Here is a 22410-nt window from a genome sequence, read left to right on the forward strand (position 1 = left end):
AGTCTTTTTTTAAATGGAACTATGATAAGGAGTATTTTTCAGGTGGAATCATAAGCAAGAAATTTTGTAGGGTAAATTCGCAGCGAGGATAGAATTGTTCGGAGATAATTTCCCGGGGGAAAGTATTTAAAGTGAGAGGAACTCTTTATGGAGGAATTTTTTGTGGGAATGGGGAACAGTAGATGGGGGGGGGGGTATTTCCTGGGATTATTTGAAAAACAAACAGAAATTAAATAAAAAAATTCTACTGAAAGTAAGGAGTAACATTAAAACTTAAAACGAACAGAAATTATTCCATATATGCCCCCTCCTCAATACCCTGCTCTTTACACTAAAGTTCGACCTTAGCCAGTTGGGGAAAAAGAGGACTTGAGGGAGGGGGGCTAGTTGCCCTCAGATCACTCTTTGACTCTTAAAAAGGGCACTAGAAATTCCGATTTACAATCGAATGAGCTTTCTAAGAAGTTTATATTACCATCCTTTCCATAAGAACCTTATATGCCCCTGGGGCATAATTTACAACACTTGCCCCCAGGTTCTGTTGGGTTGTGTTATCCCTGGAGTCTTTGTTATATGATCTTTGGTCTATTTTGAACAAAATAGCTACATAAAAAAAACTTGATCGCATGCATTTGGGGAAAAGAAGGTTGGCGGGGGGAGGGGGGGGGCTAGATGTCATTGGATTACTTTTGACTCTTAAAAAGGGAATTAGAACTTTCAACTTCTAATCATTTGAGACTCCTCCGAGGTTTTTACGACCACTTCTTCGATAAAAACTTTATATGCCCCCAGGGCATAAGTTACAACTCTTCCCAAGGGCTCTGGGGGGGATGACGTTGACCCCGATGTTTTTGTTATCTGATCATTGGACTATTTCAAACAGACTGGAAATCCCAAAATTTTGATCGGATGCATCTGGGGAAGAGAGGGTGTGTGTGTGTGGGGGGGGGGGGTAGATGCCCTCCGATCCCTTTCAACTCAAAAAGGTAACTAGAATTTTCAATTTCCAATCAAATGAGCCATTTCTGAAGTTAATACGGCCTCCCCTTACACAAAAACCTTATATGCCCCCGGGGCATAACTTAAAACACTTACCCCCGGGCTCTGGGGGGTTGTGTTGATTCCCTGAGTTTTATTATCTATTTTTTTAACTATCTTTAACATAATGGCTATCTCAAAATTCTTATCGAATGGGTTTGGGGGAAAAGGGCGTGGGGGGAGGTTCTAGTTGCCCTCCGATCTCTTTTGACTCTTAAAAATGAACTAGAACTTTCAGTTTCCAATTAAATGAACCCTCTTTGAAATTTACACGAGCATGCCTTCTATAAGAACAATATATACCCCCAGGGCATAACTTACAACGCCTGCCACCGGGCTCTGGGGTGTTGTGTCGATCCCAGAGTTTTCGTTATATGATCTTGGAATTCTTTTTAACAAAATGGCTATCTTAAAATTTTTATCGGATGTATTTGGGGAAAAAAGGATGTGGGGGGGGGGACTAGTTGCCCTCCGATCTCTTTTGACGATCAAAAAGTGAACTATGACTTTGAATTTCCAATCAAATGAGCCCTCTCTGAAGTTTATACGAGCATCCCTTCTATAAGAATCATATTCCCCCAGGGCATAACTTACAATACCTGCCCCCGGGCCCAGGGGGGGGGGGTTGTATGACCCCAAAATTTTTGTTATATGATCTTTAAACTGTTTTTAACAAAATGGTTATCTCAAAATTTTTATCGGATGTATTTGGGGAAAAAGGGCGTGGGGGGGGGGCTAGCTACCCTCCGATCACTTTTGACTCTTAAAAACGGTACTAGAACTTTCGATTTCCAATCAAATGAGCCACCTCGGCAGTTTATATGACAACCCCTTCCATGTACAGTGCCTCTGGCAAAAAAATGATAATGATAAATAATAAAACGTTGGAGCCGTATGGACTTTACTATAGGCAACGCTATAGAGTTGCCTCTAATCTTCAGGTTTTAGGGAACATGCTTGTGAACAATGAACACACACAGTTAAAAGGGTATCTAGCCGATTGGTGCTGAAACCTCAAAAAATAAAAGGTGGACGAAATTCCTTTGGCTTCTGAGCTACTCAGACTACAAAGTACCAGGATTAAAAATTAACCAAATCTTAGACAATAATAGTTTTTGGGACCAAAGCCAGAAATCTGTGACTCACGCGGGTGACACCAAACACATGTTTGAAAATTTTCGGAAATATTTGGTGGGCTTGTTTTCAGGTACATTTTGCATGAGCTACACACTGTAATTTGTATATTTGTCTTATTTAAATTCTAGAACAAAAGATCTGTCTTATGGAAAGTTTGAAAATTTGACTCTTGTAAAACACTAAAAAGTGAGATATTATACTTGGCTTTGGACTCCATGAAATATTACGTATTTAATTTAATCACTAAAATAGGGTGGAACTATGTATTTGTATAAGGCTGGAGCAGAAAAACTACGCCTGGGCTAATTTATTTTTTTCTCTGTGTTTTAATTTAGATTTTAACAATCGCTAAATTTTAAATCAAGAGAAAAAAAATTACAAATATGCTAATTATTGACATTTTGTATTTAATTAGGTGCAATAGTTAACAATGGCTACTGATATTTACTTAAAGAATGAAATATCTTAAGCCAAACTGGCCAGCCATTTTTTTTTTCGTGGCTGGCCAGTTCGGCTTAAGATCTTTCATTCGTCAATTGTACAGGCAACAATTAGCCGCGTCTGTCAACTTTTTTTTTTCTTTGGTTAAAAAACATGCAAATTTGTTAAATCAACATATTTTTTTTTTACAAATAGTTGGAATTAGTGAATCCGAAATCTTTTAAAACAAATACCCATTTTGGCACTGAAAATGAGTCTGAATTAAAAAAAAACAATTAAGTCCAATGGCTTTGTTTAAAACTCTAATAAAAAAAATAAAAAAAAGTAGATGCTTTGGTGTTCTCATCGAAGTAAATCTAGTAGCTTCTTTTCCCTACGTGGATCAGTTGTGACAATTGTATTTTATTAATATTGGAAGTGGTTTTATTTGTTTTTAGTTTAGTTTGTTTTTTTTTATCTTTATTTCTCTTGTGCTGAGGATTGTTTCCTAGTTTGCATACAAACGAAATATCCACGTTGTTTTAGTTTTCATCTCTTCTCTCTACTGACCGCAGTTTCGTTTGTCGTTTTTTCATTTATTTTTTTTTTCTCTCTGTTAGTTTTTTATTTACTTAACCACGACAACACTCGGGATCGAAACCCTCAAAATTTCCAGTTCGATTACAAAATTGACATTTAATTCTTCTTCGTCCTTTCCATCCATTCATGTTCCTTTTGGCCAACCATGTATTGACTATTTCACAGAATGGTTATCTGCACCCAATCTAGCCAATCTTAGACCACCTGAACGTGTCTCCATGAATATTTTTTTGGTGAGCATTTAGTTTTGAATTAAAAAGAAAGAAATACCTGGCAACAAAATCAAAGGACAAAAAAAACTAATACCAATAGTCATTTTTAGCTGGCACATAAGCCAAAACAAAGCATTATTAATTCCCATATTTGTAACAGTGTTGTCTCTATTGAAAGTTTAGCATCTTACAAAATCGCAAGTAAGAGTGTTTGCTACTTTACTACTGAATGGCATAAATCTTTAATCAGATGGGAAATGAGCCTATTGGAAACTGATATTTTAAATAGAATTTGTCATATTATAGTGACATTGAAATCGCCTTCCATCACTACCATTAAAGTACTGTGGATGTTTAAATTACTTTAAAAAGGCAATCTCGGAGAAAAGGGCAATCTTACCCTTCGATATATCTATCAAAGTATTCAAAAATACAATACAAGCTTTTTTTAGAGATAGAACGAGGCAGTAATACATTTACCAGAAAGCTAAGCATTTTTACTGTCAATGAATTTTTCGTAAGAGTTTTCATGAAGTTTCATAACTGCTAATTTAAGCCAATCAGAAAATTCAATCGAAAATCTGACTGGCTCAAATTGGTCCTAGCTAAGTCTCGATATTTGTAAAATCTTATTGTGAAATGGGCCTTAAAAGAGCTGGTTCTTGATCTTCAAATATTGAAAGTTCCATTACTGTATGGATAACAGAGGTTTTTTTTTTTGTTACCGGAGTGCCATGTTGGGTGGCCAAATTCTCCAAGGTTGCAACTGGTACAATCTTGATTATAAGCTACAATAGTCCTGGGATGCCTACCCCATGATTAACATATAAAATGAAAAAGATAACACCTTACAGGCCATCCAGGAAAGGTGCCTGCTTCCCATTGCTTGTTGAATTCAGTCTTCACTTCCTCTACTATTTCCGATTGGTCCAACAGGGGCTTGACTCGGGAGACATAATCCCCAAGATAATCAAGAAGGCCTTCCAGATAACTTCGATATTCCGCTCCTTTCCTCTCCTTTGGAATATCGTACAGCTGATGGAAAATCATTAAGTATATAGTATAATCCACCTTTTCAACTCCTTTTAAATTTATATATTGATTGTAGTTACCGTGTAGGTCCAAATATCTTCCATATCCTTGAAAAATAAAAACAAAATGAGCGCTAAACAGCATTAGCATTAAGCATTGGGAAGGAAGCAAAACACTGTAACATATGTTACGGTGAAAGACCAAAATCTGGTAAATGTCAACATTTAAAAATCCAGGACAAAAATCCAACATTTAGGACATTCAAAATCCAGTGAATGTCCGAAATTCATTTTTCTCTGCTTGGATTCAATCAACTTTGCCCGTCTTATTCAAGGTGTGATGGTAAAAGTTAAAGTTATGTTGGGTTAGGTTAAATTACATTATAAATCTCAGAAATGGGTTGCAAACCTAAATTGAACTAGCCCAACCTAACCTATCACCATCAAACCTTGCACAAAACTGAAAAAGTTGACTAAATCTAAGGAAAAAAAGGTAATTTCGGACAATCACCGGGGAGTGTCGACATTCTCCAATTTCGGTCTTTCACAGTAACATATATATTTAAAAGAATATAAAAAAAGATAACACATGAAACTTGCAGTGTTGTGGCAAATGTTAATAATTAAAAGGAGACCTAGCAATGCGTTTTTTTTTTGTTTTTTTGTTTTGTTTTTTGTTTGATATTTTAGCATTTTTAATTAGCTTCAACGATTATAAAAGGTAGAAAGTACTTTCTTCACGTTCATGCCATGAATTTTTTTTTTTTTTTTTACCTTAAGAAGAGTTTTTCTAGAGCTGTGCCGGACGAGACTATTTCAATACGTAACTTGTAGGATTTTAGCTCATCAGAATAGAAGACATTTGTACTGAGAGCAATACTTCAGTTGTGGTGGAAAAATATCATTGACACAAGTTTTAAGAAACTGTAAAACTTTCATTATGTGTATAATACTTGTGTAGTTATTCTGCACCCTAAAAGAGAGAATATTGAGGATATTATCCAAGCAGGGGGAAAGGGGCGGTAGACCTGCCCTGCCTCACAATTTTACGATTCCCTTTTTTTGTTCCATTCAGGGAGATAATGAACAAAATCAAAGAGTAGAACTTCTGGGATCAAACCCAAAGTGCTGAGTCTGGGTCTATCAATGCAAGCCTATGTCGATTTGGATAAGGCCCTGAGCCAGAATAAACCTTCAGTGAAACACAATACTTAAGTTAGGACGAAAATGCAATTTCGACCAAAAACTAAACCCTATATCTGGACAGCTCATCACCAAGGAATGAAAAGACACTGCATTCGCATACACACAGTACCTTGAATAAGCACAGAGATATGAAATAAACGAAAAATGGGGGCACAAAGATATATTTGAGGGTAGGGCGGTTTAGATCCTCCTTCGCCCCTTGGAAAACGTCTTGACGTTACCGTATCCCCACTCTCCAATGTTCAGGCCAATCTACCAGAATGTTGTTTTTTTCATATGGCTTGATCACTTGATCAGCTCTGAAGGAGTCTCCCAACTAGTACTTTGCTGCTTTGTTTTTTCTTCTTCAGAAGGTCTCCAGTTGTCAAGGAGGTAAAAATTCGAAAATGTAACTGAATCAATTAATATCCGGAGATTTTACCAACTGGGGCAACCTTAATATATTCTTACTGCATTTTTGATAACTATCAATGGAAATATTTAAGCACAAAACGATCTTCCTACTTATTTCAAGGATCTTGGGTTTTCTATGAAAGACCCCCAAGAGGTGTCATATCCAACCTCTCACACCTTTTGTGGGAATTTCGAATATGGGATAAGCACTTAATACAACATGTTGTGCTTATAATGAGTTTCAGAACTTTGGTTTTATATAATTTTATCACCTTTGCAATAATAGCGAAATTGATTACTTTACATTCAAGTATATTGTAATAAAGACCAATGCAACTGAAACAAGTACTAGAATAAAGTAATTACATTAGCAATAAAATAACCAAAATAATAACAAAATAGTAAGCAAATAGAACTTTGAACTGATTTTCTAAGTGTAACCATCTTTGAATTTTTGGGTATCCAACATCCAAGGTCTAACAAACAAAAGGACGTGAATAGTAAATTTTAACTTGGAGTAGTCAAAAATTGGGGTAGCGTCCATCCCGACATGCCAAAATAAGGCATCAGCCAGCGTAAGGCATTATTGCGAGTAAAATGCTAAGATAGGAATTTTAATGTTCGTATGTTTGCACTCTCTTCCGCAAATTATGTAATACAACTTTCGATAAACCAAAAAAGCCAGTAAGTAAGCGTTATCTAATACTGAATCAACAGGGCAACCAAAATCAGGAAAACCAAAATGTGATTGGATCTACTTTGCCCTGTAGACCATCCCGTCAAGAACTACAATACTTAATAGGGCAACTTTACTAAATACTTCACTCATCCCGAATTTTGACAGAATCTTCCCATTACGGTACCATCGAGGGGAAAAAGGGAGCAATTTACAATACCGGAAATACTGAATACACAAAGAAGAAATATCATCATATAATCATACAAATTTCGATAAAACCAAAACAAGCCAGTAAGTAAGCGTTATCTAATACTGAATTAAGAGGGCATATTGACTGAAACATTTTTAAATCTTTTTTTTTTTACAATTTATATTTAAGCCCAGAATGAGTGTGGACCTGCACTGTAAACACCCACCCAGCCATCCATTTAAAATTCAGGTTCTCCTAGGAAAACTTGGAATCTGATCAAGGAAAGACTTGGTAGCAATAAAAAGTTGTCGCATCCTGAGATGCTATTTGATAGCCATGGTAAAGAAGTTGGAGGACCATAAGCTGTTTCTAAGATACTCAGTGATGATTTTAATAGTATTGGATCATCTGTTGCTTCAGCAGAAGTCGATTTTTCGTCTCGTAGGTCACATGCACCATGTCCCCATCCCACTGAAGATACAAGTATATTTCTGGCCTTGCTTACTTTTACAAAATTCTAAAAGGTTATTACGAATCTAAAAAATGGTAATTCATTGCGCTATGATGAACTTTCGGCTAATTTTCTGAAGATTATTGCAAGTGTGGTGTTTGAACCACTCATTCATATTCTTACTTGTTTAGGTATATATCCAAATCGATGGAAATTGCACGTGTAATACAAGTATATGAAGAATCAGACAAATCTAGTACTGAAAGAAATTTTCAACGAAAGGATTTCTAATTATTATTTTTATTTTTTTTTATCAAAAATCAGTCTGGATTTAGGGCAGGTCATTGGATAGAAAAAGTAGTTGCGGCTCTTTTATTAGATATAAAGGATCGTTTAGATAGTAATTTTATGTTTCTACTGTTTTCAATTATGTCAAAAAACCACTTGACACTTTAAATCAGTCGTTCCCAACCGATTTCGGGTCATTCCTTACCTAGGCACTTCTAAGATCCTGAACCTCCTCCCCCTTTTGATATTTATTTGTTCGAAGTTTTACATGTATTCTCCTGAAGGACGCTTAAAAGGCCATTGGTATTTGGTACAACAATTGGATTTTTTTCCTGGTATTCCTCTTGGCACATTTAATGCAAAAGAAAAGTACTGTTTGTGTAAAACACCTTTTATACAATGCACGACGTTATTGCAATGCTATCATATATCTTATTTGCATTTTCAATGCATAAAAATGTGATGTCATTCATATGATTTTTTTTTTTAATTAAGGCTCTAAAGTATAGTCAGCCAAAGGGTGCACGTCCTTCCAATGGCCCACCAAAATATTGTAATGTCCCGCGTTGGGAATTTCAAACAATAGGCTATACGAAAAATGTGGTTCAATACCACTCTAGGGCTATAATGAAAGAAAGGTTGAGGTGGTTAGGGCAAGTTGTGCGGATGAAGGATGACAGATTGCCGAAGATTGTTCTTTTCGGCCAACCATCTTGGGCTAAACGGAAAGCAGGTCGCCCCCGTCTGGGGTGGGAGGACGTCATAAAGAAAGATTATGGGAACTTCGTTGGCGGGTGTAAAAAGGGAGGCTTTGAATAGATTGGGGTGGAGGAGGAGCGTGCGTAGCTGTGTTGGCCTCAGGCGGCTTGGTGCTGCGATGAGTTGTTAGTAATAGTAGTTGGGAATTATGGCTTTAACCATAATATTCTCATTGATCAAATGGAAAATTCAGGTGTATGATGCAAAGGATTAGATTTAATATAGTCATATCTCTATGAACGTAAAATCAGGGTAGATGTTAATAGACATTTGTCTACTTTAAATAGCCTTGATGGTAAAAGGTTTCGTTTTTGCCATCGTTATTATGAGGATATCAATATGTGTTTTGCCAGTATACTTAACTTCACCGGCTCTGCTCACCGTTGGGGTTAACGTGTTTTTGTTGAATTAATTTGTCTAAATAAAACAGGTGAAACAATTGGAAAGACAGCTTGCTTTATACAGCCTACCTTCTTCATCTGAGAATTGAACTAGTGTCAGGTCTTCTGGAGGATTTTCCCTCTCCTTCTTCATTTCTTCAAATTCTACAGACATGGGCACTGATATTTCATTGGGGTACTTCTTATGAAAGTCTTTGATTTGTTTGAGACGAGAGTAAAACTCAGCAAATTCATTTGGCCCAGAAAGTGCTGAGAGCTCCTGTTTACGAAGACCATCTTTATCCTCATAAACTTCTTTCAAGTTGCTTGTCACTTCAGAAAATCGCTACAAAATAGATGCATAAAAGTAAAAACTGAATCTTATCATTTACGCTATAAAACTAATATTAGATGCCTTATAAATTTGGTAGGCCTATTACCACTATCACTGCTCTATTGATACTAAATTAAAATGTTAATACATAATCGAAAGGCTGAAATAGAGAATAAACTAAACCTTTCAAGGATCAAATAGTTGATTAGCTAGATATGATTGTGTAAATGTTCTTTGTCGCACCTCTATTGCAATTACCTGATGGTTAGCAAAAACAATCTGACTATGGAGGAAACTTGACCCATTCTTTCTCATTGTGTTATATATATATATATATATATATATATATATATATATATATATATATATATACTATCTTTATGTGAGTAATAATTGTGTATATATTTATGTATTTTTTTCTCGAAAACGGCTCCATATTTTTTCGGGAAAATTGGTACCTTGGGATATTCTCGCGAAAAAAAAAACGATCTAGATAGGCAAGTATTAAACCTAGGTAATAATTTAATCATCTTCTGGAATATTCGATTTAGAGTTAGTCTTGCATTAACATTATTTCGCTTATGGTGGGATTGGATGATTTTCGACTTGGTGGGTACAATGGGTAAATCAGAATTTTGAGTATTTTTTTCAAATTGGAAAAATTTGATTTAACCAGAAATGTTTTTTCCTTTGGGAAAATACTACCGTAAAATTTGGGTTATAACACAGTTTATTGTTTTCATCTTAAGTTTTTTCTACCTTGAGTTTCAAACAGTCCGTGGTAACAAACTATAAGTTAAGTGGTAACAACCCGGCTCAATAGAAACCGAAACTCTTAAAAACGGAATTTGATACCAATAGATACATGAAAAGAATTGAATTTTTATGCTGATTTTAAATATTTAAGTTTCATCAATTTTACTCTTACCCGTTAAAAATTACGAGCCTGAGAAAATGTGCCTTATTTTCGAAAAAATAGGGAAACACCCCCTAAAGTCATAGAATGTTAATGAAAATCACACCATCAGTTTCAGCCCATCAGAGAACCCTATTGAAGAGGCTTCAAGCTCCTATCTGTAAAAATGTGGAATTTTGTATATTTTGCCAGAAGAAAGATCACGGATGCTTGTTTAATTAGTAATTCATTATATTAGTAATTTCATTACGTCTAGGTCTAAGTTTTCTCTTGTTTTTAAAGGGACTAAGTTATAGAATTCGTTAAATGAGAAAATTAAAAGTATTGTTTTAAGTGAATTTAAAAGGCTCTTGAAGAATGGATTGTTTTCTAAATATCATTTTAATGATTGATTTATTAGGATACATAATGTATAGAATAAAGCGGTATTAAATCATTAAGATTAGTATTTCATTTTTATTGATGTGTGTTAAGGAAGGAGTTGAGTGTTAGGTTAGTGGTTGGAGGGTGCATGATGTAGTTGTTTCGTTTTTTTAACCTCTTCCGAGGTTAATGTTAATTATTGTTATTATCATTTTTTTTCTTTTTGTGAATTTGTTTGATTATCCCTCGTCTCCATATCATGATGTGGCATTTGTAGGGGTTGTCTTTATGTTAAGTTTTTTGTTAGTAACTGATATTAAACAAAAAAAGTTGCTTTATCCATTTCAACTACATTATGAAAATTGTCAAAGTAAAGAATATTAAACTGGGCAATGGGGTAGAGCAGATGCGCTTAATCGTGATCCATGTTTTGAAAGGGGGGAGGTTAAAACTAGCAAACAAACAAAGGAGAAAAACGGGATTTTCCTTTTGATTGTGAATCACCAATAGTCTGTGTGTGAGTATGGAGGATATCAATAGCAGGAGAAGCTAAAGAGAGATATAAAGAAAAAGGGGAGTCAAATCACGAGAATTTAAGAAGGGGGAAATATTACTCTTTTTTTCCATTTTTCCGCTATAAAAAATTTTCTAGAGAAAGAAAAAATTTAAGCACTGTCAGGGTGCAGATCGCTAATCAATGGACTCAGAGACAGCATATACAAAATTGGAAAATCAAAAGCCATGTGGGCACACAAGCAGCTCAGCGCTGCTTAGGTGCAGATATCCAAATAAAAAAATGTCCTGTCAGTAAGACGTGAAAGGCAACTTCATATTTCTAAAATGGATAGAAATGATGTGAAGCAAGAGATGCCCTTACTTCCCCAAAATAATAACACAATCTTTTATGTGGATAGTCCAAGAACTTTTGAAAAAATGATATACCAGAATATTTGTACTTTAAAGTAGAAGTTAACAAGTTACCACCAATGGGGGTTGGCTATGGTTTTGGCAGACTGAAATTTTGGAATAGAGTAGAAGCCTAAGAGACTGAAGCAAATATAAAGCACAGTTAGGGATATATGTGACTTAACTAATAGTCAAACATACCTCTAGGTTCTTGAGCATATGAAGAGCAGGCAAAAAAGTGAGTTGGAATGTTATGTAAACAGAGTAGCATCCAATGGAAATCAAATTACACTAATATGGGCTCCAGGACACTCTGTCACAGGCAATGAATTGTAGGATGGAGCAGCTAAGGCTACAACATCACTGATATGATATGAGAACCTTTCATTCCTATCTCTCAAATCTGCTGGAAACAGAAAGTAAGGATGTGGAACTATGATGGAGCAAAATTGGCATAGAAAGGTGGGAAATAAAGAAACAAAACAAGTGATCCTAAAGTTTAACCTCCAACTGACTAAATTGCTTTAATATTTTAACAGGTCTGAAATGCAAATGGTTACTAAAGCAATTACAGGTGTCAAGAATTTTCTCACCCCAACTGAAAGAACGGATTCTCTAATTTTCCAGTAATGTGAGATGGCTGAGGCACAAGAAGTCATCTAGTAAAAGAATGTTAAGCTGGGATTCAATACCAGCTGGAGATATTTCATAACCTAGATGTTAAGCTGCATGACACAGCTAGGGCTGGTAACATCCAATAGCTGGAAAAATATATGGGGGATGGGGAAGCTAAATATTACTCCACCCCCTACAGCCAAAGCCGTATCATGGGGGGTAGTTGGTTTGAACCCCCTCCGAAATGTTTGTCTGACTCGTAAAACCGTAACAAAAATGGATGTAAACAAATTATTTATGCGTTTCGAGTTTTTTTTGTGAACCCCTCTCCACGAAAAAAAACCTTGCGTAAAACACCCCCCCCCCCGAAAAAAAAACCTGGATACGGCCCTGTCTACAGAAAAAGACGGTTTTTATTTTTTTTGTTGTTTTTCTTTGGGGGGGGGGGGGTAGATCTAATGGGCCTTTGTAGCACGAGTCTTGACTCAGTTTGGCAAATCCGTCCATAATAATAATGATATAATGGAGAATATCAGTAAATAAAATTCATTTTCAGCCTTCTTGAGTAGGGTTACAAATCTACTCATATTGGATAGTATACGCCATTAAGCCTCCTCTCATACATTGCAAGGCCTTACACTGAGTTTTCCTTAAAATACTTTACACACACCTGCAGTCCATAGCAAACGTTACCTGAATACCTGGCACAAGGGATGAACCAAGCTTTTGGTAGACTAATATAACATTAAGATATTGTCTACTGAAAAAAAAAGTTCTCAATAGTCTGACATTAGGGCTTGTAGAAGGAACTCCAAATGCAGGGTATTTGGGGCTGTCTACTTGGCGTTCTTTTAAGTTTTCCAATCAATGGCACTTTACGTAATGTTTAGACAGATTTCCTTCTCACAAATTCCCAGTAAAGACTAGGGTCCCTCAATATGCCATCCCGGGGCTAGGATGCTTTCTCTTGCTGGTATACGCAAATGTCCCGAAGAACTATCTTGTTAGTCCCCTGCACAATTTTGCTGATAGAAACAAGATCCATGAACGCATCCATAAGTATAAAGACTAGGTCAGAACTTCTCTCTCTCAACAACAAGATCTTCTGGAAATCATAAAGAGGACTGATGGCTTAGATGTTCAATCTCAACACATTCAAGACAAGGGTGCTATTAGTCATTCAATCACAGGTCCCATGTCTCTATCCTGAATTCCTCTTTGAAGGTGAACCTTCCAAGAAAACTGACGAACCACGTTTTCAGAAGACATGATTCGATTCTTGATCAAACCTAGTCTTCCTCTGCAAGAAAGCTGGGCGGAACGTCCCGTTTTAAGGACATATTACCATCTATAAATTAGCCTATACCTTAACAATCCCTCTCTGTAACCCTTATATTAGGCATATTAACAAACATGAAAGTCTACTTCATGCTACAGCACCAAATGGACACCATTACAATCCCTTATTAAGAAATATGACATGGTATCAATGGCTGATTCATACAAGTACATTCATGGCCTTTTTCTCTGATGAGATATGTTAGGATTGGGCTGTGGGCTTGCGACCCACACCCAGGACCTCGAGGGCCTACCCTCGGGAGAAAATCCAACTGGAACTGAAATATCGAGTTTGAGCCACGGATCAAACCCCCTTTTGATGACGATCTCTGCATACCCAAGGACAAGATTTATGAATGCAAAACAACACCTCAAAATTTGGTTTATGGAGCATCTGCACAATGTCTCAAGCCTCCAAGACTGAACAAGTGCTGAGAGCACTGCAAGACTACCGCCTCGACCAGAGGTTCGATGGCTAGGGTCTGAATCAAATAAACTGGATGGAGATGTGACCATTATACACAGCGGATTGCAGCAAAAGCGTGAATTCGGAGTAGCCCTAATGATGACAAAACAAGACTTCCCAAGCTCTACTACACTGGACGCCGGTATCACCTAGAATCCTGAAAGCCCGCTTCATCGGCGCGCATGCGAAACTGTCAGTAGTATTATGTTATGCATCCACCAATGACGCCACCGACGAATCAAAAGACGAATTTTAAAGAGCTCTCAACTCCATAGCAAACGACATACCACGGCATGACATACCATGTTTTCTAAGAGACTTTAACGCAAAAGTAGGGAACGACCAATCCTTCTCCCCAGAGGTTCTGAGTGAGCATGGCCTGGGCCAGCGAAACGAAAACGAAGAACTACTTATCGACTTGACACTCCTCAACGACCTTGTAATCAGAGGTACCCTATTTTCTCTTCAGGATGTACACAAATATTCTTGGACATCTCCCGATGGCCACACCCGAAATCAGATTGACAATTGTCTTTGGAGCAAGAAGTGGAGATCAAGCCTACTTGATATAAAGGGATACAGAGGAGCTGAAGCTGCCTCAGATCATAATCTGACGGCAGCTAAAATCTGCCACAAATTGAAAAGAAATAGAAACGCGAAAAAGGCTCCCTTAAACCAAGTCTTCAACTCAGAGAAACTGAGGGTGAGAAAATTCAAGCAAGTCTTTAAACTAGAGATGCAGAATAGATTTGAAGCCTTGTCTTTACAAGATGATGCTGATAGCAATCAATACTGGGAAAGCATAAAGTTGTGTCTTCTTAACAATACTTCAAAGTCCATCAAAACAATCCATTTAAATGGGGCAGAATGTAACCCCACTTACTCCTGATTCAATGACACTACTACTACTAACAACTCACCGCAGCACCAAGCCGCCTGATGTCAACAAAGCTACGCACGCTCCTCCTCCATCCAAATCTATTTAAAGCCTCGCTTTTTACACCCTCTCAGGAAGTTTCCATTTCCTTTAAATCTTTCTTTATGACGTCCTCCTACCCCAAACGAGGACGACCTGCTTCCCGTTTAACCCTAGACGGTTGGCCGAAACGAACAATCTTCAAAAATCTGTCATCCTTCGTCCGCACAACGTGCCCTAGCGACCTCAACCTTTCTTTCATTATAGCCCTAGAGAGCGGTATTGAACCATATTTTTCGTATAGCCTATTGTTTGAAATACGGTCAGTCAGCCGGGTACCCAGAATAATCCTTAAGCAATTTCTCTGGAAAACATCTAGCAAATCTTAATCCACTTTTCGGAGCACCCATGCTGCAGAACCATATTTGACCACTGTCATCACTGTAGCTTCTAATCACAGTTTATATAATTAGCAGTATGATCATTCTCTATCTCTCCCATTATAAAAACCCGGACAGGGGTGCGAGTGCTCCGGAGAACGTTTTTGCAGATAGAAACATAGGCGTTATCAGATCTTTTCGCGGGTAGACAAGTCAGATTTCTCTTGGACGCGAAACTTGGCTTCAACGTTGGAACACTAATTTTGAAGAAATTAATTTATTCCAATACATACATGAAAATCGGTAGTTAGTAGTGTAATGTTATTATTAGATGTTTTTAGGAATTAAAAATAGGTTTCGAAGTCTCAAGTTGGTTTCAAAGGCATTTTGAGAAAGTTTCTGCCAAAATACGTGTTCCAGGGTAATTGGACCGCTAATGGCAGATCAAATGAGAGGAGTTGTTTGTACGCGCCGATATAAATATAAATATATATATATATACATATATATATATATATATATATATATATATATATATATATATTTATATCGGCGCGTACAAACATATATATATATATATATATATATATATATATATATATATATATATATATATATATATATATATATACTACGAAAACTTTACAAAAAAGAAAGTTTTTTTTAAAGAATAGTAAAGGCCATATTAAACTTAAGATCAGTAGAAACAGAAGCCTACAATAATTCAAACTCAAAACGACCAGAAATTATTATTAAAGAATGAAAAAGGAAAGGAGAATAATTGGTATGGCGGTAACACTGCATATAAATTTACATGAATGTATATATAGTGGGCTGTAATAATGCAAAAGGTAAATATATCATTGGTTTAAGAATGGAAAGAAAGACAAGGAATAAATTTACGACGATAATCAAGTTAGAAGAAGAAGAAAAAATTCCTTATTTTCACACATTTCATCAACCCCCCGCCCCCTTTTTTATAAAATCCTACATAGGCCGATCAGTTTAGTCCACGTAAATAATAGATTAAGTAATAATTTGTATATAAATTAATTCATACCTGTGAGATGGGACGCTTGCAAACCACTTGGCTGGCTCACCAAGTTTTTTTCTGCTTTCGCAATTACGAATAATGCACTTGGTAACCATTTCTCAGTGATTGACGATAACAGACTAATCCGCTAAGGCAGAAACAAGTGGGAGGAGCTTTTTGTTCGCACCGAGACCGAAGACCAGAAATTATCTGCGATTTCCATTCTCTGTGGTAACCATTTCTCAGTGATTGACGATAACAGACTAATCCGCTAAGGCAGAAACAAGTGGGAGGAGCTTTTTGTTCGCACCGAGACCGAAGACCAGAAATTATCTGCGATAAGCTTACTGTCTATAAACTGTGCTTCTAATATTCTAATCTTGGTTTGCAGACTTATCTTCCTATTCTTCCAAAAAATTTTAACTCTGAAAAAACACCCTGAGCCTTGGCTATTCTACTTTTGACATCTTCACTGCTCCCACCATCTTTACTGATAATACTACCAAGGCAAGTGAAGCTGTCCACCTGATCAATCTTTTCATTACCCAACGTCACCTTTTCATCTTCACTTATTCCTTGCCTTAGTCTTCTTAACATTAATTTTCAAACCTATTCTAGCACCCTGAACTCGCAAAACCTCTAAAAGTTCATTCATTTTGCTCACACTTTCATCCAAGATGCTTAAATCATCAGCATAATCTAAGTCCAGGAGACTTTTTCCTACCCATTTGATTCCGTGGTCTCCGATTGCCTTTCCTTAAGGACCGGGAGGTCCTTAAGACAAAGTCCATCAAAATAATCCATATAAAGGGGGATAGAACACAACCCTGCTTAAATCCTGATTTAATGGAAAACCAGCTGCTAACCTCATTTCCTACCTTAACCGCAGCAGTGTTATTCTCGTACATAGCACTAATCACTTTAATGTATTTGTCTGGTATACCATACAAGGATAAAATCTTTATTAAAGTTCTTCTATCAGCATAATCGAATGTTTACTCATAATCTATAACACTGAGGAACAAAGGTGCTTGAGAACCCAGGCACTTCTCAATTATTAACCTAAGAGTGAAAGAATGATCGACCCACCTTCCATCTTTTCTAAAACCGCATTGATAGTCTCTTAAAACTTTGTCTACGGCATCTCTCAGAGTTAAAAATATCATATAACTAAGTAATTTACTACTTACAGAGACGAGACCAACCCCTCGATAATTACCACACTCACTTTTATCATCTTTCTTATAAAGTGGCTTAATTAATGTTTTCCTAAAATCGTTCGGTACTTTTCTTTTTCAAAAATCATATTCATAATCTTCAGTAACTTATTTCTAGCCTCAGAGCCACCATATTTAAGAAACTCATTTACCACCCTATCAGCACCTGGAGCCTTATTATTTTTTGTCCTTTTAGTAATTCCTCCTCACAAAAAAAATCTTCCTTCACGTCCAAAGTATAACAAACTTTTTCATTTTCCTCTATATCTCTTCCTTCAACTCTATCTCGGTTAAGCAAATTCTCAAAATGTTTGGCCATCTCTCTTTAGTTTTTCCCTTATCGCTAATTGCGGCCCCATTCCTATCTTTAACTCGGCCAAGTCTGCATTGACTACTCCTTCTCAATTTGTTAACATGCAAGTACAATATTTTACTATTATGCTGTCTAGCTCCATCTTCCAGATCCTTGGGAATTTTATCCATGGCCTCCACTTCACCCCTCCTTAGTTCATATTTTAATGCTTTCTCCACTTTCTTTGCATTCCTTTTGTTTTCATATGATCTATCACTAAGGTAATTCTTGTACAAGTCCTTTCTCCTTTCTATCAAACATAAAGCTTTTTCACTAATATTCTTAGCTGCAGTTCTAGCTTTCTTCCCTAAGACACCTTGAGCCGCTTCACAAATTATTTTTCTAAAAGTGTTCCATCCATATTCTACATTATCAAATTATAAACTTTCCTGTTTAGTATTTAACTGTTCCTGGACAGGTTCTCTCAAAGTCCTATCCTGGAGTCAACCAACGTCACAACTTCCCGGAAGGCAGTTACCCTTCCGATATTTCAGCTTTAAATTAACCCTTGACACTACTAGATGGTGATCTTTACTTTTAACATCAATAACAGCACTCCTATATACCCTAGTATCTTGTATGGATCCTGCCAGTCTTTGGGTTACAATAAGGTTTGCTGTCTTACCATTACGTGAATACCATGTTAACTTATGAGCCATTTTATGACCAAACACCGTATTGGTTATAACTAGATTGTTATACCTACAAAATTGCAAAAGTCTGTATCCATTACTGTTTTCTTTTCCTACACCAAATTTCCAGCTAAAAAACTTATTTCCTACCTTAACCTCAGCAATGTTGTTCTTGCACATACCACTAATCACTTTAATGTATTGATCTGGTAAACTATATGAGGATAGGACCTTCACTAGAAGTCTTCTATTGGATGAATCAAATGCGTGTTTATAATCTATAAAACTGGAGACTAAAGGGGTCTTATGATTCAGGCACTTCTCAGCATTAATCAAAGAGTAGAAATTTCGCCAACACATCCTCTCCCCTTCCTAAAACCACACTGTTCTTCTCTTAAAACCTTAACCCGCACACCTCTAAGTCTAAAAAGTATCATCATACTAATTAATTTACTTGCAACAGAAAGCAAGCTAATGCCTCTATAATTACCACACTCACTCTCATCACCTTTCTTAAAAAGGGGTTTAATTAGTTTCCCAAAAATTGCTAGGTATTTCCCCTTTTTTCAAATAATTTGTAATCTTGAGCAATTTATCCCTAAGTTCAAAACCACCAAGCCCCATTTACCACAAGATCAGCACCTGAAGTCTTCTTATTTATAATTGATCCTTTTAGTACTGTCTCTAACTCTTCCTTTCAAAATTAATTATTTTTATTTCCGAATTGTCACAAACTTTTTCACTCTTCTCTGTAAGATGTCCTGAAGCTTGATCACAGATTGACACATTCTCAAAATGTTCTGTGTGTTCCTCTAACACTTTCTTTATCACTCATTGAGGCCCCATTCCTAAATTTAATTGGGACAAGTCCAGATTGACTTCTTTCTCTCAATATTGTTTTTAACATGCCAATAAAATATTTTACTATTATGCTGTCTGGCAGCATCTTCCAGATCTTTAGCATTTTTACCCATGGCCTCCACTTCACATCTCTTTAATTCATATTTTCATGGTTTCCCTACTTTCCTTACATTCCCCTCATTTTGATATGATCTATCACTTAAATACTTCTTGTACAAATTCATCCTCTTTTCTAAAAGCTGAAAGTGTTTTCACTAGTACTCCTAGCTGTGTTTCTAACTTTTCTTCCTAAGACACCATCTACTACTTCACAGACCATTTTCAACCCTTTTTTAGGGTACATACAAATACAACCCTACAAAAGCCAAAGGTAAATAGAAAATGACCATGGCATGCAAGGTACTATGTTTTTACCAGCCTAGCACCATAGAGGATGGTGCTGAAAAAAAAGCAGAAAGTGTTTCAGAAACAGATTTCAATAAAGCTCTTTAGAATTTGATGGCTGGAATGATGTTATAACTTTTGGGTAGTACTTGTGATTTTGAGACAATTTTCAGATAAAAGTCAATTAAGATCTTTTAAGTCAATGTCTAGAATTTTAAAAAATGAAGCTGATTGATTTAGCTTTTGAACAGTCCAATTATGGCAAAAGCTTTGGAAACCTCCCCCCCCCCCCCCGTTTTTTAATATTTTTTTGTTTATTTGTCTAACATCAACAAAAATATAAGAAAATAAAAATGATAATCAATAATACAGGAAAGCAAAATTCCTAGAATAATAGCATTCATTATTTCCAATTCAATTTTATGACTTTAAGAGACAACTTTTTGTCATAAATTTGAAACAAACATTGATTTTTTTTTTAAGAAATCAGTTATCTTCTAATATCAACATTTTGAATTGAATCAATTTATGATTCATCAATTGATTTTCCATACATTTGCAAGAAAGAATGAAAGTATTGATGAAAATTTACTATATTCAGACTAATGAAACTAGATTTACTGTTTAAAATATAATGACATTTATAAGAAAGATAAATAAAAACTATATGATATTAAAATGAAATACTAAACAAGTAACAATAGCTTAATGGCTAGGTTTTCCACTAAGCTTTGTTCACTGAGCGTTAACTTATAGCTATAAATATGTTTTAAAGTATTCTGACACATGAATAAAATTGTTCCAAGAAACACTTCTGAGAGTGTTGAAGAAGTTCTTGAGAAAATGCAATTCTGAGAAAAAAAAGGGACAAAAGAAATTTCTGAAAAAGTTCCTAATGATATTTTATGTTCTCATGGATTGTTATAAAAGCATATCAGCTGAACTGAAAGTTGGGCAATAAGTAAAAATAATGACTGATGAAAGAAAATGTTCTTACTGAACTTACAGACTTAAGGTACAGCACTGCTATACATATTGTACTAAATGGTTGATTTCTTGTTTTTGAGCTGAGCCTATTTCATATAAATACAAATCAAATTAGAATGATGTCTTGATTGACAAATTAAACACTACCTGTTTCCTAATCATTTGTGGATAATACACACCACTAAGAACATTAGGATACTTACATCAAGTAATGTTTTCTTCCTGTGATCCGAGTTTAACTGTTCCCTGACCTGAAAAACATGAAAAATAAGATTTTGAATCCAGAATAGTTTTAAAAAGGTCTTCTCAAAGCAAGTTAAACATGGTAAAAGCTATAGTCAAAACATTGAGAAACAAATAAAAACACGCTAATTAATTAACTAACAAGCCAACTATGCAAAATAAGAACAAAAAAAATAAACCAGTAAAAAATAAACCAATTCAAGATCTTCCTACTCAGAAGAAACACAAAACAGGCAGGCCTGCTTTGAGACAGAGAAGAGCGCCAATGCATTTAACAAAATGCATTTTGCCTTGACAAAAATCAGCTCTAGTTTCTGACAGTAGTTTCTCTTTACTTGCTTGTAGCTTCTGCTCTAATGATAAAAATGACATAATCTTACATGACCTGTCTAACCTTGATGCAGAGATAAATGAGAATATTGATGAAAAATGTTATTACCATTTTTTACTTTATTTGAGTGGAGTATCTAGGAGTATCTTAGATTGCTCCAAGCTGCAATTTAAGGTAAAGTAAAGAGGAACATCAATGAAGCATGAGTTGTGTTTTCTGTATATATTTTTTTTTCCAGAATGTATGTAAAGGGTCCCTGACCACCCAGAAATACATATTCCTGCAACTCTAAGCTCAAGGACCTCTGGAAAGATTGAACATAATGTAAAAGCACTAGTGTATTTAACATTATAGATAATATATTTCACTTCTTTTTTTGAAGTTGATAAATGTTAATTAACATTGGAAGAACAATACTAGAGGAAAAATAAACATACATTAAGTAAAGAAGATTTGTGTTGCAATTGTGACCAGCTATTGGGATTAGAACAAGAGGACTAACATTGCAACTACCTGCCCCCACATTACTGACTAACCTACCTACCAACAGGGCACAGTGGCCACTCCTGACTTACTCTGGCAGCCAACAAAATATAAACAGATAAATTAATAAACAAACGAAATGGAATAGAAATTTCTAGACCACTGAATACTGTATCTTTCTACATCCAAACCATTTGTATATAGGCTGTATAGTCTTCCTAAACAAATAAGTAACCAACCATCCACAAGCCACCCCTACACAATAAAATTGGGTTTTCAGGTTTTTATCCGAATTTCACCCCCCCCCCCTCCCCATAAAATTGGTATTTCATTAAATGTTAAAGCTTGTAAAGTTTGTTTGTTTTTTATATAAGAAAAAAATAATAGAACATCAACTACAAAAGATAAGAGGGAAATTTCTCCGAAAGTTTCAAGTGAAGCCCTCAGCTATTAGATGAAACAGGGTAGGTTTACCAAAGGTACATATTGAACTTGTCACAATTTTAAACACATAAAAAGACAAACAAAGAGTTCCTTGATAGAGAATAGATTCCGGTCTCTAGAATATGGTAGAACCTAATTATGACAGAAGTGGAAGTTTAAAGACAAAACAAATTATGCAGGACTTTTTAATGCTCTTTGTCTATGTTACTGAGTAATATCATCCAGCAAGGTGTCCAAATTGGTTAGGACAAGATCTTTACTGATATTTTAAAGGCTTATATCTAAGGATAAAAGAAGGCAATAATTTCTGACTAGACAGATTCATTGTGACATAGTTTGTAAACATGAGTAACCCTGGTAATTATCTGTGTTATGTTCAGTGTGTTCAAACTAGGATCATTTTGGAGTTATAGTTAGCATAGGAG

General features: G+C 35.8%; 1 protein-coding gene across 1 annotated transcript in view; it reads right to left on the reverse strand.

Annotated features, from left to right (window-relative positions):
* The window catches only part of noi (splicing factor 3a subunit 3 noi), a 55514-nt gene that overhangs the window by 14885 nt on the left and 18219 nt on the right, over positions 1-22410 (reverse strand). The window contains exons 2-4 of the mRNA XM_089108175.1: positions 20688-20735; positions 8875-9130; positions 4260-4546 (exon numbers count right to left, since the gene is read on the reverse strand). Of these exons, the coding sequence (XP_088964301.1) occupies positions 4260-4546; positions 8875-9130; positions 20688-20735 (591 nt within the window). The remainder of the gene's footprint in view (positions 1-4259; positions 4547-8874; positions 9131-20687; positions 20736-22410) is intronic.

The sequence above is a fragment of the Artemia sp. Qi Xiang Cuo genome, chromosome 2 (assembly GCF_049724085.1).
Source record: "Artemia sp. Qi Xiang Cuo chromosome 2, ASM4972408v1, whole genome shotgun sequence".
NCBI classification, from domain to species: Eukaryota; Metazoa; Arthropoda; class Branchiopoda; order Anostraca; family Artemiidae; genus Artemia; species Artemia sp. Qi Xiang Cuo.